The 25,531-nt window shown below is 39.2% G+C and overlaps 1 protein-coding gene across 13 annotated transcripts in view; it reads left to right on the forward strand.

The window, feature by feature from the left end:
- LOC117016645 (protocadherin alpha-C2) overlaps positions 1-25,531 on the forward strand; it is a 177,649-nt gene that overhangs the window by 61,168 nt on the left and 90,950 nt on the right. Inside the window, exon 1 of one of the 13 annotated variants that reach the window (XM_033096134.1) lies at positions 1,084-3,604. The exons of 10 other annotated variants lie outside the window; for them this stretch is intronic. In XM_033096134.1, coding sequence (XP_032952025.1) covers positions 1,241-3,604 — 2,364 coding nt within the window. In that variant the 5' untranslated portion in view covers positions 1,084-1,240. Of the gene's footprint in view, positions 1-1,083; positions 3,605-8,019; positions 10,561-25,531 lie in introns of those variants that run through there. 2 more of the 13 variants (XM_033096130.1, XM_033096136.1) reach the window with 2 other exon arrangements.

Below are 25,531 nucleotides of genomic sequence, written 5' to 3' on the forward strand. Positions count from 1 at the left end.
ATTATTATATGTGGAAGAAATGGTGACAAAGTATTGGTTTAAAGATTTTTGACTTGAATTTTAGTGAGTTTATAAAATCTGTATTTACTTGTTCACAACTAGCTATGGGATGTTATTTGTGTTTTATTTTTCCTTAAGGCTGATCTTGAATTAATGAATAAAATTATGAAAAGTTCTTTGATTCTCCCTTGCATCATAGTCACCATTCTAATTTTCTGAAGAGAGGCATTTTCTGAGTAACTGTGAACTGCCCTGAAGGGAAGAATTTAGAGGGAAACCTAAAGGCCATGATGAAATTCATATTATTTGACTTTACTCAGTGAATTGGGGTTCAAAACATTTTATGAGATCTTTCTCATATTAGTGCTTTACTGCTACTAGAATATTATCAGATTTGGAGGCTTTGACTTAACATTTACATGAAAACTACACTTGCTAGAATAAAACTTTCCAGAATCTGTACCCAAGCCTTCTTTTATCTTAATATGTTATGGGAATGAGAGCAATTGTATAAAAAGTCATCACATTTGAGCATCAAAGAACCAAAAACAATGGCATCTTCCATATTTATGATGAATTCTAATATTCATCTGGTTTATGAATAAAATAATTTATATGAATGAACTATTTACTTTCTTTTCCTTTACTAAACGACGGAATTCTTTACTTTCTCCTAAAGTTCTGCAGTGAAGTGCTTCTGTAGGATAAAAGTCATTATATGTGTGAATTGTAAGCAATATAGAGGCAGGAGTGATGTATATTATTATTTATTTTATTATTCATGATAGCTAAACAATAGCTTCTGACATATTGTATTTCATTATTATTTTATGATAGATTTTGAAGCAGAATGTTTTTACAAACTGCAGTATAATAGAAGTATGTGTCCTTTGTCACTAATATCATATATTTAAAAATAGTCATTTACAAATAATCCATGAAAGTATCCAAATGTCGAAACAGTTTAAAGTGACCTGGTAAGTGGTTAAACAAAAAAGAACCTCAGGATCTTTCTTGTACATACACAATCAGTCACATGATGTCGCTGTACGCTCAAAAGGTGAAAAAGGAATCCGCGCCCAGATTCCAACAATTCACAGAATAGGATTGACTCCATATCAACTGGAATTCTGGGTAAAATTTACTAAACATACTTACAGTAAAGGGAGACTGCTCATAAAGGTTCACAGGCAACCGATCCCTTAAAACCGACATTCCTACCTCAGAGATCTTATCTGCAATGGTGTTTTCCTCGCAAGGAAAACCAGGAGCCCGGCGCCTGCTGCTCTCGCTTCTGCTTTTCTCAGCCTGGGAAGCTGGGAGCGGACAGGTCCACTACTCGGTCCCTGAGGAGGCCAAACACGGCACCTTCGTGGGTCGCATCGCGCAGGACCTGGGACTGGAGCTGGCGGAGCTGGTGCCGCGCCTGTTCCGGGTGGCGTCCAAAGGCCGCAGGGACCTTCTGGAGGTAAATCTGCAGAATGGCATTTTGTTTGTGAATTCTCGGATCGACCGCGAGGAGCTGTGCGGGCGGAGCCTGGAGTGCAGCATCCACCTGGAGGTTATCGTGGAGAAGCCGCTGCAGGTTTTCCATGTGGAGGTGGAGGTGAAGGACATAAACGACAACTCGCCGGTATTCAGAGAAGAACAAAAGGTACCTATTTCTGAATCTGCACCTCTGGACTCTCAGTTTCCTCTAGAGGGCGCTTCTGATGCGGATATCGGCGTAAACTCTCAGCTGACTTACAGATTAAGTCTAAATGAGTATTTTACTCTTAAAATAATAACGAAAAACGATAAAAGTATATTGCCTGAACTGGTTCTTCAAAAGTCCTTGGATAGAGAGGAAACGCCAGAACTTAATGTATTGCTGACCGCCCTCGATGGCGGTAAACCCCAGCTAACAGCCTCTGTTCAGATTCAAATAACCATCTTGGATGTGAATGATAATGCCCCAGAGTTTGATAAGCCTGTCTATAAAGTCGTGCTGTTTGAAAATGTCCTAAACGACACGAGAGTGATTCAACTGAACGCTTCTGATCCAGACGAAGGACTGAATAAAGAAATTTCCTATGGAATCAGAATGGTTTTGCCAGCGAGTGAGAAATGTGTGTTTTCAATAAATCCAGAAACCGGTGAAATTAGAATTTATGGGAAACTGGATTTTGAAGAGAATAATGAGTATGAAATTCATGTCAACGCCATTGATAAAGGGATTCCTTCCATGGCAGGTCACTGCATGGTCCTGGTGGAAGTTCTAGACGTGAATGACAACACACCCAAGGTAATGGTCACTTCGCTGTCCCTCCCGGTGCTAGAGGATGCTCAAGTGGGCACTGTCATTGCCGTGATCAGCGTGTCCGACCTCGACTCTGGTGTCAACGGGCAGGTGACTTGCACCTTGTCACCCTACGTTCCTTTCAAGCTGGTGTCCACCTTCAAGAATTACTATTCGCTGGTGCTGGACAGCGCCCTGGACCGGGAGAGCGTGTCGGACTACGCTGTAGTAGTGACCGCGCGGGACGGGGGCTCGCCTTCGCTGTCGGCCACCGCCAGCGTGTCCGTGGAGGTGGCCGACGTGAACGACAACGCGCCGGCATTCGCGCAGCCCGAGTACACGGTGTTCGTGAAGGAAAACAACCCGCCCGGCCGCCACATCTTCACGGTGTCTGCGCGGGACGCGGACGCGCAGGAGAACGCGCTGGTGTCCTACTCGCTGGTGGAGCGGCGGGTGGGCGAGCGTGCGCTGTCGAGCTACGTGTCTGTGCACGCGGAGAGCGGCAAGGTGTACGCGCTGCAGCCGCTGGACCACGAGGAGCTGGAGCTGCTGCAGTTCCAGGTGAGCGCGCGCGACGCGGGCGTGCCGCCTCTGGGCAGCAACGTGACGCTGCAGGTGTTCGTGCTGGACGAGAACGACAACGCGCCCGCGCTGCTGCCGCCTGGGGCGGGCGGCGTGGGCGGCTCGGTGAGCCAGCTGGTGTCGCGGTCGGTGGGCGCGGGCCATGTGGTGGCGAAGGTGCGCGCGATGGACGCGGACTCGGGCTACAACGCGTGGCTGTCTTATGAGCTGCAGTCATCGGCGGGTGGCGCGCGCAGCCCGTTCCGCATGGGGCTGTACACGGGCGAGATCAGCACGACTCGCGCCCTGGACGAAGCGGACGCGCCGCTTCAGCCCCTGCTGGTGCTGGTGAAGGACCACGGCGAGCCGGCGCTGGTGTCTACCGCCACCGTGCTGCTGTCGCTGGTGGACAGCGGCCAGGCACCGAAGACCCCCTCGCGGGTGTCGGCCGGCGCCGCGAGCGTGGACACGGCTCTGGTGGATGTGAACGTGTACCTGATCATCGCCATCTGCGCGGTGTCCAGCCTGTTGGTGCTCACGCTGCTGCTGTACACGGCGCTGCGGTGCTCAGCGCCGCCCACCCAGGGCGTGTGCGGGCCCGGGAAGCCCACGCTGGTGTGCTCCAGCGCGGTGGGGAGCTGGTCGTATTCGCAGCAGAAGCGGCAGAGGGTGTGCTCGGGGGAGGGCCCGCCCAAGGCCGACCTCATGGCCTTCAGCCCCAGTCTTCCTCAGTCACGAGAAGATTGTTTAAATACATCCAGTGAAGTAAGTCATTGATATCTATTTGTTCCCTTTAAGAACTTTCTGTTAAGGTATAAATACATCCTCTTTTTGTTTTTGTTTTCCTTCACATTATCCTTTAAACCGTCCATATGTCCTCCTCTGTGGTAGAATCTATCATTCTTAGTCATTTTGACTTTTCATGTATTTGCCCCATTTTTCATGTATTAACGAATGAGATTATATATATATGTATGTGTGTGTGTAATATATATATGTGTGTGTATATATATATGCACACACACATATATATGAACTGCAGGCCATTGATCACCATACTTTAAAGTTTTATAGTTCTATCATTTTCCCTATTATCTATGAATGATTAGCCTCGAAAAATATTAGTACTCCACAGTAAAATTGTATAGGTCTTTGGTAACTCTTAAATTTATTTTGAATTTCAACTTAATTTTATGATTACAGATATTTGCAAGATTAATACAAAGAGTTTCCAAATACCATTATCTGGATTCCTTTACTATTGTTTATGTGCATAGGCTTGTAAAATAGCCTCCTTGATCCCTATCATAATTTTAATACAATCTTCTTCCAGATATTATAACAAAATAATTGTATATTATTAATTCTAAGATGAAATATTTTGTTGTTCATAGGTAGTGCCTTCTTTCTTTGATGTGGGATTGACTACCACCCTTATTTACATAATATATAACAAAGTCATTTCATATTTAAAATGTTATAATAACCACCCAAATTAGGATGCATCTTATAATTGATGGTTTGCAATGATTTACCTAGCTGTTTTTCTTACTTGGTAGCACATAAGGAATGGTGCACCTTACAATTAATGACTTTTTTATTCAATAAAATATAAGAATAATTATTGATCCCCTATTAATTTCTAGGACCTGTGCTAAGATATTTATTATCTCATTTAATTATCAAGTCAGCCCTATATACAGGTACAATATTTATGATTGTCATTTTACTTATGAGAAACCTGAAGCTTAAGGCACATAGATAGTGAGAAGTAGATTAAACTCAGTTTTGGAGGATCTCAAACTCTTTATGGCATATTAACTGCTCTGAGACTATTATCAGGTGAATGTTCTAAAGTGCATTTTACATGTTGTAACTTTCTTCCAAATATTCAGAGGCTTCTCTTTGACTGGAATGTAAAGCCTTAAATTCCTCAGCCTGGGAGCAAAGACATTACACTTTCCTGCTCTTTACCTACTACTGTCTCACATATCTTTAGTTTAGGACATGGAATATAGCATATGTTCAATCAATAATTTTGAAATAAATATATTCTATTGAAATAAACTGACTGGGTGATTCCCTCCATTGTAGAAGTTGAAGTGGGCTCCAGAGGTTAAGCAGTGTTTTATAGAACAGAACCTGAAGGATAGATAACATTTCAACAGGAAAGTATTACAGATGGACAGATAAGTGTGAATAAATGGGCACACTTGTTCTAGTGAATGTGTACTTGAAGGGCTGGAGCAGGGGAGATTCTGAAGGTAGGAAAAGTTGGTAAAGAATCTTTTATAATACATTAGGTATCAAGTAAGAAAAATTAAATTATGACAGTCGAAATGGATTGAGAGAAACGTATGCAAGTGGCATTGGCAAAGGGAAAGCAGCCAGGTAATGACAGACTCAATTTAATGACAAGAGAAATAAAAAGTATAAGATGACACTAACTTTCTTAGTTCAGTCACCTGGGAGGATGAGATTGCGCGATTAATGAAGATGCAGAATAGAGTTGGAGAAACAGTTTGTGTGTGCTTGTGCAGCTAGGAGATGGACAGGAACATATAAGAAAATATTACTCTTAAGATTCTAGGAGAATACCATTATGATTGGAAATGTGGATCTGGAACTCAGGGGAGGTTACACATGTAGATTTGTAATTCCCTTAGGGAAAAAATAAATCCGTAAAAAGGATAAAATTACCAAAGAGAGATTGGAAAATGAAAAGCAATGTGTCCAAGTAAAGAATTTAGGTGGGTAGGTGTGTTAGTTCCTGGGGTTGCTGTAACAAATTATCAATAAGTGGATGGCTTAAGACAACAAAAATTTATTCTCCCACAGTTTTGGAGACCAGGAGTCCAAAATCAAAGTGTTGGCAAGGCTGTACCCGCTCTGGAGATCCAAGGGAGAATCTCTTTTCTCTTCCAGCTTTTGATGGCTGTCAGAGTTCCTTGGCTTGTGGCCATACCACTCCAATCTCTGCCTCCATGGTCACATTGCCTCCTCTTGTGCTCCATATGTTTGTTTTATAAGGATACATGTGATTATACTTTAGGGCCCACATGCATAACCTAGGATAATTGCCTCCTCTCAAGATCCTTAACTTAATCACATATTTTGCCACATAAAGTAATATTCACAGGTTCCAGGGATTAAGATGTGGGCATATCTTTATTTGGGGGCACCATTCAACCTACTATAGTATTTAAAATCATAAGATAGTTAGACAACATACTGCTGAAATAAAACTTAAAGTGCAATGTATTGAGTAAATGTTAGATGTGAAGAGGAGGAGATAAAAGACTTTTTTTCAGAAGTAGTAAGTTTATATATTAATAGTTAAAGACACTTGACTGTTTTTGTAGTATTAGGGAAAGAAGCAAGTGAAGAAGAAGATATTGAAGATGAGACAAGCAGAGAAAGAATGAAAATGAAGATGAAAAGTATGAAGGAGAATAAAACAGATAACAATTTTTAAAGAGGGTAGGGTTGGCCTTAAATGTGGGGACCATTTTTCCTTAGTGGGGAATGAAAATAGAGACTAGAAAGAAAAAAGTTGATATAAGAAGAGAGCCCTTATGTTCATATTGATGACTTATCTCTCTGGGTAAATCATCTGAGAACCAGGTGATTGGAATGAGGTTGGGAATTTGAGAAGAGAGGGGGAAAGAATATAGAAGAACCTCTGCAGGCATGAGGGAAAAGTTAATGTGAATTCATTTGAGGGCCCAATCAAGGTAAAGTTGAGAGTAAACTGTAGAGACTATAGTCATCAGGGTTAAGTGACTTTCTTATACTGAAGCTCAATAGGAGAAAAGAACAAAATGGATATTAGGCTGTGTGTTGGAAGCTAAAGAAAATGTTAGAGGATTAATATCAGTAGGTGAGTGCTTCTAGGATGTGTGGAAGGACATGTTTTACATGGTTGACTATGTAGTCTAGATTAGGTGGAGAGGTAAGTGAGACAAATTAGAGCCCGATAAACAAGAACAATTAGAAAGCATCAAGGGACTATTTCCTTTATAAGAGTAAAACTATGTTAATAAAAGTAATGGAGCAGGACAGGAGGATGAGGGTAAGAATACCAAACACTCTACTCAAGTTTCAGAGCAGAGGAAAGATACATAAATGAACCCAAGTGTTATTTACTGCAGAATTGTGCACAGAACAGGCAAGCGAATTATTGGAACTATGCTATATGTTTCATAGCACTATTTGGCCTTGAACTTTGGGGCCTGATAAAGACAATTATAGCAATAGATAAAAAAGTAAGATTCCTTCCTCCCTTCCTTGTTAAAGATGTGTTAACATCTGTGTCAACATGATGTTGGTTGGAAAATCTGTCAATTTAAATGATAGTAAGGTTTTCCCCAGTGATGGTGTAAGATGGGGAAGGGAAGAGGGAAGTTTAACCTATTGTTTGTTGTTTAAATTCAAATACATAGGATGCTAATTCTTGGCATGTTTTATACAAAGAGAATCCAGAACTTTAAAGCATTGTTATATCTAAATGGTCTAAATTATTGTGTGTTTTTAAAAATTGTGTTTAGCACGCACACACTCAACACATAAATTCATACACACATTGACTGGACACTTACTTCAAATACAAATATTTGATCCTATTTTATCCACACTTCCCAATCATATTTGGGAGCATTTATAAATATAGTGTATTTATTTGAAGTCTGGTATATCACTTACCAATATTTTCCATGTTCATCATATTATGTAATTGGTTATGTTTCCATTTGGAATCGATGGCTGTTGTGTGAACAGGTCTCAAAACATACCACAGGAAAAGGACAGTCCCACCAAAACCAACAAAGCTTTGCAGAACTAGAGGCTGATTTCCAAAAGTAAACATAGAGTATTACCCCTCTTGAAATTCTGCACGGAAGTTTTACACATGCAGACGTGTATTTGTGGAAAAAGAGGACTCATCAACCAATTTTCAACTACCATCCAATGCTGAGAAGAATACAGTGATTTACTGTTACTGGAAAGAAAAACATTTAATTTTCAATTACGTATTTGCAGTGAAAAACGTCACGAAAAGCAAGAAAATAAACCTACATCAACAGAAAATATGAAGACGGAATCATTTTTACACTTACACATTCATGCGCATGGTGTCGCTCTTGACTGAGAACGTTTCCCAAAGAAAGAGCATCCGCTTCTTCCTTCCTGCAGAAGATTTGGCATATAGTGGAAAACCTTTAGCGAATCCTCCCGCAATAGAAGGCCGTAAACTTGGACACTGAGAGTCAGTTTGAGGTAAGGTATTCTATATAGTACGTTAGATATCTCTGAAATCTTTTGAGTGTACCATGCTGTTTTCCTGGAGAGGAGGACCAGGAGCCCGGCGTCTGCTGCTCTCGCTTCTGCTCTTCTCAGCCTGGGAGACTGGGAGCGGCCAGGTCACCTACTCGGTCCCCGAAGAGGCCAAACACGGCACTTTCGTGGGCCGCATCGCCCAGGACCTGGGGCTAGAGCTGGCGGAGCTGGTGCCGCGCCTGTTCCGGGTGGCGTCCAAAGGCCGCGGGGACCTTCTGGAGGTAAATCTGCAGAATGGCATTTTGTTTGTGAATTCTCGGATCGACCGCGAGGAACTGTGCGAGCGGAGTCTGGAGTGCAGCATCCACCTGGAGGTGATCGTGGAGAGGCCGCTGCAGGTTTTCCATGTGGAGGTGGAGGTGAAAGATATTAACGACAACCCACCTGTGTTCCCAGAGAGTGAGAAAAGAATAATCATTGCAGAAACTAGACCTCCGGAAACTCGGTTTCCACTAGATGGCGCATCCGATGCAGATATTGGAGTAAACTCGGCCTTGACTTACCGAATCGATCCCAACGATTATTTCGCTTTGGACACACAAAACAACCGTGAACAAACGTCTTCGTTAACACTTGTATTGAGGAAATCATTGGACAGAGAGGAAATTCAGGAACATAGTTTATTATTGACAGCCAATGATGGAGGTAAACCCCAGCTGACTGGCACAGTTCAGCTGCTGATCACAATTCTGGATGTGAATGACAATGCCCCAGAATTTGACCAATCCATTTACAAGGTGAGAGTTATAGAGAACCCATTTAATGGAACATTAGTGATCAAGCTAAATGCCACAGATCCTGATGATGGTATAAATGGAGACATAATCTATTCATTCAGAAGGCCTGTATCTCCTGTAGTGTTAAATGCATTTATCATTAATCCCAATAGTGGAGAAATTAGGACAAAAGGTAAACTGGATTTCGAACAAAAGAAATTGTATGAAATATCGGTGGAGGCAATTGACAAGGGAAATATTCCAATGGCCGGTCATTGTACCGTTTTGGTGAAAGTACTAGATATAAATGATAATGCCCCAGAAATTGCTATCACTTCTCTGTCTCTCCCTGTGCGTGAGGATGCTCAGGTGGGCACTGTCATCGCCTTGGTCAGCGTGTCCGACCGTGACTCTGGCGCGAACGGGCAGGTGACCTGCTCACTAACACCTCATGTCCCCTTCAAACTCGTGTCCACCTTCAAGAATTACTATTCGCTGGTGCTGGACAGCGCCCTGGACCGCGAGAGCGTGTCGGCCTACACTGTAGTAGTGACCGCGCGGGACGGGGGCTCGCCTTCGCTGTCGGCCACCGCCAGCGTGTCCGTGGAGGTGGCTGACGTGAACGACAACGCGCCGGCGTTCGCGCAGCCCGAGTACACGGTGTTCGTGAAGGAGAACAACGCGCCCGGCTGCCACATCTTCACGGTGTCTGCGCGGGATGCGGACGCGCAGGAGAACGCGCTGGTGTCCTACTCGCTGGTGGAGCGGCGGGTGGGCGAGCGTGCGCTGTCGAGCTACGTGTCTGTGCACGCGGAGAGCGGCAAGGTGTACGCGCTGCAGCCGCTGGACCACGAGGAGCTGGAGCTGCTGCAGTTCCAGGTGAGCGCGCGCGACGCGGGCGTGCCGCCTCTGGGCAGCAACGTGACGCTGCAGGTGTTCGTGCTGGACGAGAACGACAACGCGCCCGCGCTGCTGCCGCCTGGAGCGGGCGGCGTGGGCGGCTCAGTGAGCCAGCTGGTGTCGCGGTCCGTGGGCGCGGGCCACGTGGTGGCGAAGGTGCGCGCGGTGGACGCGGACTCGGGCTACAACGCGTGGCTGTCTTATGAGCTGCAGCCGTTAGCGGGTGGCGCGCGCAGCCCGTTTCGCGTGGGGCTGTACACGGGCGAGATCAGCACGACGCGTGCCCTGGACGAGGCGGACGCGCCGCGCCAGCGCCTGCTGGTGCAGGTGAAGGACCACGGCGAGCGGGCGCTGGTGTCTACCGCCACCGTGCTGCTGTCGCTGGTGGACAGCGGCCTGGCGCCGAAGATCTCGTCGCCGATGTCGTCGGGGGCCACGGGCCCAGAGGTGGCGCTGGTGGATGTGAACGTGTACCTGATCATCGCCATCTGCGCGGTGTCCAGCCTGTTGGTGCTCACGCTGCTGCTGTACACGGCGCTGCGGTGCTCGGCGCCGCCCACTCAGGGCGTGTGCGGGCCCGGGAAGCCCACGCTGCTGTGCTCCAGCGCCGTGGGGAGCTGGCCGTACTCGCAGCAGAAGCAGCAGAGGGTGTGCTCGGGGGAGGGCCCACCTAAGACAGATCTCATGGCCTTCAGTCCCAGCCTTCCTCCATGTCTTAGTTCTGCAGAGGGAACAGGTGAAAGAGAAGCAAATTCAGAACTTTTGAAACAGGTGAGATCGCATTTAAAGTTGTCTATCTTAGCTTTCCTCACAGTTTTCTGTTTAAAATGATTGAATCTAAATTTAAGATTATTCTTTAATTTTGCTTGTAGTCGTTATGACATTTAATGAGTGTTCTGATATGAGTTTATTTTTCAGATTGAAATCTTAAGTAAAAAGTCAGTATAAATTGTTTGTCAATAACACTAATCCTTTGTTTCTGTAACACTAATTTGTTTCTGTTGTATTCTTTTTTTTTAAAGATTTTATTGGGGAAGGGGAACAGGACTTTATTGGGGAACAGTGTGTACTTCCAGGACTTTTTTTCCCAAGTCAAGTTGTAGTCCTTTCAGTCTTAGCTGCAGGGGGCCCTGCCCACCATCCCTTGGGAGACTCGAGGAATTGAACTGACTACCTTGTGGTTGAGAGCCCACTGGCCCATGTGGGAATCCAACGGGCAGCCTTAGGAGTTAGGAGCAGGGAGCTCTAACCGCCTGAGCCACCAGGCCGGCCCCTGTTAATAGTTTATAAGTATTTATTGTGTATGTAAGCATTTACAAGAAACCACACATTTGTGAGTACTTAAGCATTTAGAAAACGTTTGTTTCAATGAAGTTAACCATGATTTAAAAACTTTAAATCTCTTTATTTAAAAAATTTATAATATTCCCACATGCATGTTTTATTTTAATGAGCATCAAAGCTTTTAATATAAATGCCTATTTAAAGGTGCAATTTTCTTTATTTAAAAAAAAAAAAAAGATTGGTCCCTCCTGGTTTTTGTCAAGGTACATCAGCATTCCCCATCTGGTATCAGATAGGAAAACCTCTTGTGATTTTCCTTTCACATTTTTTTTTTAATTGGGGAATAATGGGGAATAGTGTGTTTCTCCAGGGGCTCATCAATCTAGTTGTGGAGGGCGCAGCTCAGCTCAAAGTTCAGTCACCGTTTTCAATCTTAGCTGCAGAGGGCTCAGCCCACCATCTCATGTGGGAATTGAGCTGGCAACCTTGTTGTTGAGAGCTCCTGCTCTAACCAACTGAGCCATCCGGCTGCACCTCCTTTCACATTTTTATTTGCAGTCACATATACATGTATATACCTAGTGGGTTTTTGTTATTCTTTCTTTTTGAAAGTTTATTAGCCTAGATAATGCATTTTACTTTCTTTTTTAATGGATTTTTGGGAGTAATTTTTAAAATTAAATTTATTGGAGTGACATTGGTTAGTAAAATTATATAGGTTTCAAATGTACAATTCTATAATACATCGGTTATATATTGCAGTGTATTTATTGCAGTATATTTACCAGCCAAAGTCAATTCTCCTTTAATCAGCATGTATATGACCCCCTTTACCCTCTTCTACGACATCCCCTCCCCCCTTGCCCTCAGGTAACCACTAAACTGCTGTTTGTGTCTGTGAGTTTTTTTTGTTTGTTTACCTTGTTTGTTTGTTGTTTTCAGTTTTATCTCCCACAGCCTTTCTACCCCAAAAATATTGTGGAAATTCCTACAAATCTGCTACTTTTAATGGCTGTACAGTATTTTATAGTGTGGATGTATCATTTATATATTCAGTTATTAACCTGTTGGTGAGCACTTTTTCCAAGTGTTCTTTTGCCCTTGCAAACCATGCCGTGTTATCTTTATACATATTCCTAAAATATTGGTGCTCTTATTTCTACAGAAATTATTTTCAGATGTGAAATTGATGCATGAAAGAGTAATAATTTAATTTTAAAATGTGTTGTTAGATTACTTTCCAAGTATTTTGTAGTACTTTTAATTTGCACCAACAAGTTGTGAGCACTCTCCCTTTTATCTCCAAAAGAAATGGTGGTCTTGCATTCTGCCACTTTGATCTCTATAAAATGATATTTCATTATTACTTTAACTTTCACTCCTATATACCATCAGTGAGTTTGCACATATTGTCATTTGTATTTGCTTTTCTTTGATTTATTAATTAAATTACCCATTTTTTAATTGAAAAAAGTTTTAGTTTTTCAATTTGGGAAAGTTCTGTGTAAAATGCAGGTATTAACTTTCACCTCCCACCTATATCACAATATATTTTGCCCCTATTTAATTTATATTGATTTGTTTATAGTATATTTTGCCATTTAAAGTATATTTAAATTTCTATATTAAAATATGTCTATTTTTCTCTTATGGATTTTAAGGTCTCCAGGTTTAGAGGAGATCTTCCCAACTCTTATATTGAACATTCATCAATGAAATTCATTTAATAAACATTTATTTTTAAAATTTAATTTAATTTTTAGATTGAGGTATAATTGATACCATTACTAGTTTAAGGTGTGCAATGTAATGATTTGATATTTGTATGTGTTCTGAAGTGTTCTGCACATTAGTCTAGTTAACATCTATCACCATGCATAGTTAATTTTTTTTCTTGTTATGAGAACTTTTAACATCTACTCTTTTAGCAACTTTCAAATATACAGTATAATAATGTTAGCTATAACTATGATTGCCATGCTGTACATTACATCCCCATGACTTATTTATCTTATAAGTGGAAAATTTTACCTTTTGAGCACCTTCACCCATCCCCCGTCTCCTGCATCTGGCAACCACAAATCTGTTTCTATGAGGTTTTTTGTTTTTTGTTATGAGGTTTTGTTCCTGTATCTATGAGGTTTTTTTGTTTGCTTGTTTTAGATTCCATGTAAGTGAGACCATTTTTCTTAATGTAGACATTTATCATTATAAACTTCCCTCTTAGAATGGCTTTTGTTGAATTGCATAAGTTTCAGTATGTTGTGTTTCCATTTTCACTTGTTTCAAGATTTTTTTTTTTAAATTTCCCTTTGATTTCATCTTTGACTCATTGGTTTTTGGGAGTGCGTTGTTTAATTTACACATATTTGTAAAATTTCCAGTTTTTCTCCTGTTATTGATTTCTAGTTTTGTAGTCAGAAAAGATACTTCATATGATTTCAGTCTTGAAATTTACTGAGACTTGTTTTGTGACCTACATATGATCTATCCTGGAGGATGTGTATTCTGCTGCCTTTGGATGGAATATTCTGTACATATGTCTGTTAGGTCCATTTGGTCTAAAGTATAGTTCAAGTTCAGTGTTTCCTTACTGATTTTCTGTCTGGATGATCTACCCATTGATGAAAGTGGGGTATTGAAGTCCCCCACTATTGTTGTAGTGTTGCTATTACTTCCTTCAGATCTGTTAGTATTTGATTTTTATATTTATGTGCTCTGATCTTGGGTGCATATATATTTACAACTGTTATGTCCTCTTGATGAATTGATGAGTTGACCCCTTTTTCATGATGATGACCTTATTTTTCTCTTATTAAAGTTTTTTACTTAAAGTCCATTTTGTCTCATATAAGTGTAACTACGCCTGCTCTCTCTTTTGGTTTCCACTTGCATGAAATATGTATTTCTGTCTCTTCACTTTGAGCCTATGTATGTTCTTGAAGCTGACAGGAATATCTCAGAGCCAGCATGTAGTTGGGTCTTTTTTTTTTTTTTAAATCCATTCAGTAACTCTGTGCCTTTTGAATGAGAATTTAGTCCATTTACATTTAAAGTAATTGTTGATTGGTAAGGACTTATTATTGCCATCTTGTTAATTATTTTCTGGCTCTTTTATAGATCCTTTTTTTCTTTCCTCCTTTCTTGCTATCTTCCTTTGTGAATTGATGATTTTCCCTAGTGGTGTACTTTGCTTCCTTTTTCTTTGTCTTGTGTGTCTCTACTATAGTTTTTGTTTGTTTGTTTGTTTTGTGGTTACCCTATGTCTTACTTGAAACATCTTATAGATATATCAGTCTATTTTATGCTGGTAACAGCTTGACTTTGATCACATACAAAAACTCTACTCTTTTATTCCCCCTCATTTTATACTTTTGTTGTCACAATTTATATCTTTTAATATTGTTATATTCATTAATAAATTATTGTAGCTATAGCTATTTTTAATATTTTTGTCCTTTAACTGTATACTAGAGTTAAGTGGTTATCACACCACCATATTACATTATTAGTATACACCTTTACCAGTGTATTGTTTATTTTCATATGTTTTCATGTTACTAGTTAACATCCTTTCATTTCAACTTGAAGAACTCCTTTCAGCATTTCTTGTACTGCAGATCTAATGGTGATGAACTCCCTCAGTTTTTATTTGTTTGGTAAAGTCTGTATCTCACCTTCATTTCTGAAGGACAACTTTGCAGGGTAAAGTATTCTTGTTTGGCAGTTATTTTCTTTCACCTCTTTGAATATATCACCCCACTCTCTCCTGGCCTGCAATGTTCCTACTGGGAGATTCACTGTTACCTTTATAAGGGTGCTCTTGTATGAGATATTGTTTTCTCTTGTTGCTTTTAAAATTCTCTTTGTCTTTAATTTTTTACAGTTTTATTATAATTTGTCTTGGAGAAAATTGTTTTGCATTGAAATTTTTGATGACCTCTTAGGTTCATGAACTTGGATGTCCAAATCTCTTCCCAGGTTTGGGAAGTTCTCAGTCATTATTTCTTTAAATAAGTTTTCTACGCTTTCCTGCCTGCTCTCTTCTCCTTCTGAAATTCCAATGATTGTTTCTTTTAATGGTTTTCCATAAGTCCCATAGGCTTTCTTCATTCCTTTTCGCTACTATTTTTTTTTCTTTTGTTCCTCTTGACTGGATAATTTAAAATGATCTGTCTTGCTCCATCTAGTGTCTGTCTGCAGCATTTTAATTTTCTGGTTCTGTAGAGGCAACCTGTTCTCCCTTGTTCTCAGTGGCCACTAGGCATCCAAAGTATGCTGGTTCCCTGTCAGCATACCAAGTTATAAGTCAGCTGAGACAGACACCAGTCCCTTGAACAGCCCTCCTGTAACCTGAAAGGCTGGATGCACACTCACTTCTCTTTCTCCTTTCTGAGGAAACAGGCTGCCCCCTGCTCTTCTTTTTTCTTCATGGCTTCCAGGCATTCATTGGTTCTCTGAATGAGGTAATACAGGAAATAGTCCCTCAGGCAGCCCTCTGAGAAGCTGAAACATTGGACACATGCTCTACTCTCCTCTTTCCCCTTGAAGGTGAAGTAGCAAGCCAGGGTGTTTTTTTTCCTGCTGCTGAGCTGTGTCAACTTGAAGGAGGGGCTGGTGTGAGTAAATTAAAATTACCCTTCTTATTTGTTTCTAAGTAGCTGTTTCCACTTTGTGCTTACCTGGGGTACTTCAACTTCTCAACCGGATTCTGAAATTCTCATAAAGGTATTTTGTCTATATGTCATTAATTGGTATTTTTTGGGGGAATGAGGTCTGGGACTTCCTATTTTGACATCTTGCTGGTGTCATTTTGATCCATTTTGATTTAATTTTGTATATGGTATGTGGTAGCCATCTAACTTCATTCTTTTGCAAGTGGATATCCAGTTGCCCTGGCATCATTTATTGTAAAGAACTATTTTCTCCCCATTGAAATGTTTGGGAACCATTGTTGAAAATCAATTGACCAATAAATGTGGGAGTTTATTTCTGGATTCTAAATTCTATTCCATTGATCTATGTGTCTATCTTTATCCCAGCACCACATTCTTTTAATTATTGTAGCTTTGTGGCAAGATTTTAAATCAGGAAGTATCATTACTCCAACTTTGTTCTTTTTTTTCAAGATTGTTTTGGCTTTTTTGGGTGCCTTACATTTCCACAGGAATTTTAGGATCAGTTTATTGATTTCTGCAAGGAAGCCAGCTTACTTTTGATAGTTTATTGAAGCTGTAGATCAGTTTGGAGGGTATTGCCATCTTAATATTATAAAGTTGTCTGATTCATGAACACGGGACTTTTCCCCCATTTATTTAGATCTTCTTTAATTTCTTTCACAAATATTTTGTAGCTTTCAGAGCATACATTTTATGTTTCTTTTGTTAAATTTATTCCTTAATATTTTTATCTTTTTGATGCTATTGTAAATGGAATTATTTTGTTGTTTCATTATTTTGTCGGTTAATTTTACATTGGTTTGTGTATAAAATATAATTGATTTTTGTATATTAATCTTTTATTCTATACCCATGCTGATGTCATTTATTAGTTTTGTAGTTTTTAGTGGATTCTTTAGGATTTTCAACATACAACGTCATGTCATCTGTAAATAGAGATAGTTTTAATTTTCCTTTCCATTTTCCTTTCCAATCAGAATGTCTTTGATTTTATATTCTTGCCTAATTTCCCTGGCTAGAACCTCCAGTACAATGTTGAATAGAAGTGATGAGAACATCCTTGACTTGTTTCTGATCTTAGAGCAAAAGCATACACTTTTTCACCTACAAGGTTACCTGTCAGTAGGTCAGTAGTAATGTTCCCTCTTTCATTTCTGTTTTTAGTAATTTTAGCCTTGTGGCTTTTTCTCTTGGGTCAGTCTAGCTAAAGGCTTGTCAGTTTTGTTGGTCTTTTCAAAGAATCCATTTTTGGATTCACTATCTTTCTCTACTGTTTTGCTTTCTTTATTTCATGAAGTTCCCCTATCAGAATGAGGAAATTTCCTTCTCTTCCTACTTTGTTGGTTGATTTTATTATGAAATGGTGTTGGATCTTGTGAAATGATTTTTCTGCATCTATTGAGATAATCATGTGGTTTTTGTATTTTAATCAATTGATATGTTATTATGGAATGAATTATACCCCGCCAATTTATATGTTGATACCCTAACCCCCAGTACTTCAGAATGTAATTATATTTGCAGATAAAATCTTTAAAGAGATAATTAAGTTAAAATAAAGTCATCAGGGTGATCCCTAATGCAATATTTTTGATGTTTTTATAAGAAAAGGAAATTAGGACATCAACATACACAGAAGAAAGACCATGTGAAGACATAGGGAGAAGATGGCCATTTACAACCCAAGGAGAGAAGCCTCAGAAGAAACTAACTTTTTAGACATGTTGATCATAGAATTCTAGCCTTCAGAATTATAAGAAAATAAATTCTGTTTTTCAAGTCACTCAGTCTGTGGTAATGTGTTATGGCAGTTCAGACAAACTAATACATATGATGTATTACATTTATTGTTTTTCTGATGTTATACCAACCTTGTATTTCTGGGATAAAACCCACTTGGTCATAGTGTATAATCCCTTTTAGATATTGCTGAATTTGGTTTTCTAGTATTTTGTTGCATTATTTCTGTGTTTATATTCATAAGAGATATTCGTCTGCAGTTTTCTTTTCTTGTAATATCTTTGGCTTTGGTATCAAGGTAATATTGCCCTTAGAATGAGTTAGGAAGTGTTCACTCCTGTTCTTTGGAAGAATTTGTAAAGAACTGATATTAATGTTTATTTGAATGTTTGGTAGAATTCATTCATGATGCTTTTTGGTCTTGCTTTTTGTTGTTGTTGTTTTATATAGTTATATTGTTACTAATTCAATCTCTTTACTTTTTATAGATCCATTCAGAATTCAATCTCTTTACTTTTTATAGATCCATTCAGATTTTCTGTATCTTTTTGAATCAGTTTAGGTATTTGTGTATTCTAGGAATTTTATCATTTAATCTAAGCTACATTGGCATACGATTGTTTATAGTATTCTCTTATAATCCTTTTTATTTCTGTAAGGTCGGTAGTAATGGCTCCTCTTTCATTTCTGGTTTTAGTAATTTTAGTCTTTTGGCTTTTTCTTTTGGTCAATCTAACTAAAGATTTGTCAGTTTTGTTGATCTTTTCAAAGAACCAGCTTGTGGCTTAATTGTCTTTCTCTACTGTTTTCCCATTCTTTATTTCATTGAGTTCTGCTCTAATCCTAATTATTTCCATCCTTCTGCTTGTTTCCTTTTGATTTGCTTTTATTTTTCCAGTGTTTTAAAGTGGAAGTTTAGGTTATTGATTTGAGATATTTCTTCTTTTTCAGTGTCAACATTTATACCTATACATTTTCCTCTAGGCACTACTTTAGTGCATATGTTTAAGTTTTCAGATGTTGTGTCTTCATTTTCTTTCATCGCTGAGTGTTTTCTAATTTTCATTGTTGTTTCTTCTTTAACCCATTAGTTATTTCAGCATTATGTTATTTAATTTCCACATATTTGTGAATCCCCCAAATTTCTTTTTGTTCTTGATTTCTAATTTCCTTTCATTGAGGTCAGAAAGCATACTTTGTATGGTGTCAATTCTTTTAAATTTATTGAAGCTTATTTTATGGCTTAGCATTGGGAAGGGCTGTCCTATGTGCAGTCTTTCAACCTTTACTCAGCCACGTAAAAATGAGTCTTGGGCTTGGAACACTTTCTTACCAAGAAATAAAGAGCCCACTCAGCCTATGCTGGGCTTATCACCTTTTGTGGGAATATCGTTCCCTGTTTCAATAAATGCTCCTTTGTTTCTGCTTGCAGCATGTAAATTATGGTCACCTGGCCAACCCCACTGTTATATCTGTCCTCTGTGGGGAGGGGAGAAGGTCCTTCTACCGTAGCACAAGAGGGGTGCATGCAGGCAAATTGCCCTGCAATAGCCTCTAGGAGACACCTGCTGGCCATGAGGGACCAATGCCCACTACTGAAGCTGATTTTGCTTTGTCTCTTCTCTATGTAAGTAAAGTGTTGTTCCATCCAGTGCTTGCCTGACTTCTTGGCAACTCAAATGCCAAGATGCAATGGGAAGAAGTGTTTAGATTTGTCCCTTGGGATTGATAACTGGTGTGCAGTAATCTGCTTGACACTTAGGTCTATCATGGAGAATATTCCATCTGCAATTAAGAAAAATATATACTTTGTTTCCCCGAAAATAAGACCTAGCTGGACCATCAGCTCTAATGAGTCTTTTGTAGCAAAAATTAATATAAGATCCGGTATTATATTATTATATTATATTATATTATATTATATTATATTATATTATATTATATTATATTATATTATATTACATTGCAAATACCTGGTCTTATATTAAAATAAGACCGGGTCTTATATTAATTTTTGCTCCAAAACATGCATTAGAGCTGATGGTCTGGCTAGGTCTTATTTTTGGGGAAACATGGTATTCTACTGTTTCTGTGTGAGTGTTCTATAGATGTCTTTTAGGTCTAGGTGGTTTATAGTGTTTTTAAAGTCTTCTATTTTCTTATTGATCTTCTGCCTGGTTGTTATCCATGACTGAAAGTAGGATATTAAAGTGTCCAACTGTTAGTGTAGAATTGTCTGTTTCTCCCTTCATTTCTGTCAGTTTTTGCTTCATGTATTCAGGGGATCTATTGTTAGCTATCTCTATACTTATAATTGTTATTGTTATATACTTCCTAATTGACCCGTTTGTCATTATAAAATGTCCCTCTTTATTTCTAGTAATACTTTGGTCTGATATTAGCATTGCTACTCCAGTTCTCTTGTGGTTGCTATTTTCACAATGTATGTTTTTCCATCCTTTAAATTTCAATCTACTTTTATCTTTGAATCTAAAGGTATCTTCTGTAGACAACATATAGTTGGATCTTGTTATTTTAAAATCTAAAATGGCTTTTTGATTAGATTGTTTCATCCATTTATATTTCTTATTATTAGTGATAAAGTTGGAATATTCATGTCTGCCATTTTTGTTTTCTTTGTTTCAATTCTCTTTTGTTTTTATATTCCTCTTTTACTGATATATTTTTATTAAACGAACATTTTCAAATGTATCATTTAAATTCCTTCAATAAGTTTTAAACTGTATATTTGAGTTATTTTCTCAGTGGTTTCTCTTGATGTTCTATATACGTTTTAATTTATCAGTATCTTCTTCAGGTTTATACTAACAATTCTATTGAGATAGAAAAATATCACTTCCATAAACCTTCTTTTTTCTATTATTATTATAACACATATTATATCTTGTAGTGAGTTAAATTGTGGCCTCCAAAAAGATATGTTTGCATCTTAACCCCTGGAACCTGTGAATGTGACCTATTTGGAAGAAAGGTCTTTGATGATATAATTAAGTTAAGGATCTTGAGATGAGTTTATCCCAGATTTTCCAGGTGGAAACTAATTCCAATGACAAGTGTTTTTATAAGAGATAGAAGACAAGGGGTGGCCGAGTGGCTCAGGTGGTTGGAGTGCTGTGCTCCTAACACCGAGGTCGCCTGTTTGATTCCCACATGGGCCAGTGAGCTGCGCTCTCCACAACTAGACTGAGAAGAGTGACTTGACTTGGAGTTGGGGCGAGGGGATTGAAGGGGGAAAATTAAAAGCAATAGAAGACAAGACAGACACAGAGAAGAAGGCTATGTGAAGATAGAGGCAGAGATTGGAATAATACAAATAGCCATTAAATGCTGGATGAGGCAAGGAATGGAATCCCTACTAGAGACTCTAGCCAGAGTATAGCTTTGTCAACATCTTGAGTTTGGACTTCTCCCCTCCAGAACTGTGAGAAAAACTGTTTGAAGCCACCCAGTGTGTGGTGATTTTTTACAGCAGCTGCTGGAAACCAATACACATCCATATATATCACAAACTCAACAATACATTTTTATAATTATTACTTTATATAATTGTATATCCTTTAAAGATGCTGAGAGAAAAAAGAAAAGCAAGTATATATTTAATGTTTCTTATTTACCATTACTGGTTCTGTTCATTTGTTCCTGTGGATTGCAATTGCCATCTGGTATCATTTTTTATCCAGTACAGCTGTTCTTCCATCACTTCCTTTGTACAGTAGTTGGCAAAGTTGTTACATTTCTATATATTGTAGGCCCAACAGTTTATATATAATTTCATATAATTGCTTTTTAAAGAGAAGAAGGGAGAAGTCTCTGGGAATATTTCACAAAGATTACTCTTCCTCACTCCCTGCCAGAGCCACAGGAGATCTTTCTTGCCCATAAAAGTGTGCCCACACCTCAAGACCACACCTCAAGACTGTGGCCTGCAGGAGTTTCTCACTCTCAAGGTAGTCTACAACTTAGCCTCCAACAATTCATTAAAATCTCAATTTACACGTTCCCAACCAGTCTCTGGCTCTAGTGGCTTCTGCTCCATATGAGAAGATACTGGCTATAACTCTCTGGATTTGCCTGTCTGTCCAGATTTCAGAGTGGAGGTTTCCCCTGAACACTCAGTTCTCTGAAGGTTTCAAGAAAAGTCATTTATCCAGCTTTTTTGTTGTTGTTGTGAGGACGAGAGTGACAAGCTAGAAGCCTGAGTACATACACTATCAATTAAAAAAATCTTTCTTTTTAACAGATCAGACATTGAATTAGTTTCCTTGTAATAAATTTAGAACAGCAGTTTGTGAGGATGGACCCCATTTGTAAGACAAACACAGAGTGGCGCTGAGAAGCTGAGGAACAGTTTTGAGCTCTGTAAGAATTTGCGAGTCCACAGCTTTCTGATCAATTTTGCGCCACTCTGTAATCTCCTATTTCTCTTTCTCTGTGTTGAAGATCTCACCCTCCTAAGTGTCTGAGCTTATGCAGCTTCTTGAAGTAAGCATCAGAGAGATGTTTGGGGATTTTCACACCACTGATATCAATTTTGGTGGAAGTGTCGGTGACACATTTCCGGTGTGTTCTGTGCAGAGGAACTCGATTGAGGGACAGAGTTTCAGTCACAAGCAGCAAGCCACTGCTCAGCTGTTTCAGGAAAACCACGCTTTTGCCTCTGGAGCCCAGTAGGATGATCAGAATGGTCCCCGGAGTGATGCTGGCCCCAGGTTTTCTCACGTGCTGACTGAAGGGTTTCTTGCCATGACTCAACAGATTTTGCGGCACATCTTCCGTAGTTTAGCATCTAGGCATTTTGTGAAGTTTAACTACTTGGATGTCACCATTCTTGTCACCACCAACTGGTTTTGTGACAGTAGCAAGAACATTCTTTTTCTTTTCAAGCCAGGATTAGCTGCTGAATACTTCCTCTTGTACATGGCCTTTCGGGAATACATAGCTGATTGGGAATATCTGTCAATTCCTCTGAACAGGACAGGGTTTTGGCTGCTGTGGGGCTTCCCCTTCTTAGGCATTTTGGCCTTGAGTTTGCCCTTTTTAACCTTGCTACCAGCATCAGCCCTCTTGGCTTCAGGTTTCTTCGCCTTAGTGTCCAGCTTCTCAGCTTTTTTCACCCGCCATCTTCCAAGATGGAAAAGAGCTTTAAAAAAATCTTGATAGATAATGCATCTTCTTATTTCTGACAGTCTCCCACTGCCCACCTGTTACCCTTGGTATTTCACTGGCTGAAGACAAACTAGACTTACATCACTGAAAGCTGAAATCTGAAGTTTATTTGTATCTGAAAATTTTTTCTTGAGTGTCTTTGGATTATTTTTCTTTTTTGTATTTGGTTTTTTAAAGGATATCTATTAGGAGTATGCTAGATCTCCTTTTTCTGTGTTCCAAAGCTATATTTTCCCTTTTAATTCTTTTAAATTATTTGTTTTTTTCCATTTATTTTTCTCAACCTTTTTAAATGTTTCCTCTTGTTCTGGACTATGTACCAGGCAGAGCTTGTTCACCTTTTTACTCTTTCAATGTGGCTTTAATTTCTGTGATGATTTTCTATTTTTCTTTCATTTGTTTCATGAATTGTGCCAGTTCAGTTTTCATGGTCTTCTGTGGCCTTTTTATTTTCTCCTTGAAATTCTGTTTTTGGTTCTTAATTCTCTGAGACCCTTTGAAATTGTTTTGTGAATCTTTTGACTAGAGCTCTCTTGCCAAAAATGTTATTTGCTTGGTAGTAAACATTTTCAGGTGTGCATTCCTATCTGTAGTTTTCATATTTATTTTCTTATTCTTTCTTATAATATTTATGGAGAGCCTATGTTGGCTCTTTTTAAAAAATTACTATTTATGTATTTGAGAGGAATTCCTTCAGGACCAGCTGTCTGCAAGTGGAGAATGTAAATGGATGGGTCAGTAGTGCTCTGGACTAATGTGAACATTTCCTTATTTTCCTTATTTAATGTGTACTTTAGCTTTTAAATATCTCCAACTGATGAGAACTGGCAGCTGCAGAGCAATTTGTCATCTAGTTGTCTCTCTAGTTTACCACATCCTTAGGTTGACTCTTGAAATAATAGTGCATCTGCTCACTATCACATTCAGTCCAGCTTTCTCTTTAGTTTTGTGCTGAGAAATAGGATTGTGGGGGAATCCTGCCTGGTTCAGCCTATGTACGTAGATCTTTTTGTTTCAAATCAGGAGTCACTGGTTTTGCATCTCAGTGTGAACCACTACTTTGGAAAACTTCAATCTACCAGCTCTTCCCAAGGTCTCCAGTGGCAGGAATCCTCTCTTAGCATTCTCTTACATCTTGGTCCAATTTTCATGGTACTTGGAAACTTTTCTTCACGTATATTGTGGTTGAAGTTCAGATGTTTTATGGAGTTTCATCAAAGATGTAATTTTATTTTATGTTGGCTGTACTTTTTGTTGCTTTGGGTAGGTTTTGTGGAGGAGAAGAGACATTAAAATGCCCATTTTCACTAATCTATAATTGGTTGAAATCCCACTTTTTGTCTAGTTATTGCGGGTATGTTGGGAAGCTGTTTTTATTTTTATTTTTAAGCTAATCATCTCATTGAACTCTTTAGTTCTAATTATTTTTTCTGTAATTCTCTGTGATTTTTTGAGTAGAAAATTATATTACTTATAAATTTATCATGTAACATTTTATCCTCTTTTCTAGCACACACACACACACACACACACACACACACCCTTATCTTATCTATCATATACAACTCAGTATTGAATAATAACTATGACGTGAAGTGTCCTGTGATGCTCATGATTTTTCATGGGAATAATTCTGGTGTTTTACTGTTTAAAATGAAGATGGCCATTGTTTTGTGATAGCTGCCAAATTTTTATCAAATTTCCTTTTAAGCATCTATCACAATGATGATCTGGTAAAATTTAGTTTAGCATTTTTGGAAACTATAATATAATGTGAGATTTATGTAGCCTTTTTTGGAAACTATTGATAGTATCTTTGTCAGATTTTTATTTCAGGTTAGACACTATCTGATGTCAGGTAGGGTGTTTGGTAGTAGTTATAGGCCTTCCTTTTCAGCCATACTTGATGAAAATTTTCATCTGTAGCTCAGAAGATCTAGTGTGACTGTTTACCAAATATGTAGGAATGTGCAATTTGAATGTAGGTAAAGTATTATGTGACTGAACCAGATAGGTTAGCTCTTAACACAATGACATGCAGCAAATTTAAGTAAACAAAAAGTGTAAGTATAAAATCTAGGAGTTTTTGATCTATGGCTTAATAGCATCTAGGAAAAAATGGGTGTGAATTTTAGTTTTCAATTCATCGTGAAAAAAGTATGTGATGTAGCTGTTAAAGAACCATATTCAATTTTAAACTCTTACTTGATATGTAGTATTTAGAATCAAAGGGCCAGATCTCCATTCCTTGGACCTGTTTTGACCAACCTGGAGTATGACTTTAAGTTCTGAGGGCTACACTTTGAAGATGAAATAGAAAGATATTTTTATAAAAAGGTAATTTTTGAAAAATTGACACACAATTATAAAAAGTAGTAAGTAAACACAGCATAGAGTTAGAGTGAAGATTCATAAAAAAGAGGTCCAAAAAACTTTATATGGTATTATGTGATAGAGAAAACCTAGTTCCTTGGTACTAGAAACTTGAAAAAGAAATTCTATAGTAAAGTGTTATTGGTAAAGTGTTCAAGTGAAAAATAAAAAGAGGGCCGGCCCGGTGGCTCAGGCGGTTGGAGCTCCAGGCTCCTAACTCCGAAGGCTGCCGGTTCGATTCCCACATGGGCCAGTGGGCTCTCAGCCACAAGGTTGCCAGTTCAATTCCTCGAGTCCCGCAGGGGATGGTGGGCTCCGCCCCCTGCAACTGAGATTGAACATGGCACCTTGAGCTGAGCTGCCTCCCTGATGGCTCAGTTGGTTGGAGTGCGTCCTCTCAACCACAAGGTTGCCGGTTCAACGCCAGCAAGGGATGGTGGGCTGTGCCCTGCAACTAGAAAACGGCGACTGGACCTGGA

This window comes from Rhinolophus ferrumequinum, chromosome 24 (genome assembly GCF_004115265.2).
Source record: "Rhinolophus ferrumequinum isolate MPI-CBG mRhiFer1 chromosome 24, mRhiFer1_v1.p, whole genome shotgun sequence".
Classification (NCBI taxonomy): Eukaryota; Metazoa; Chordata; class Mammalia; order Chiroptera; family Rhinolophidae; genus Rhinolophus; species Rhinolophus ferrumequinum.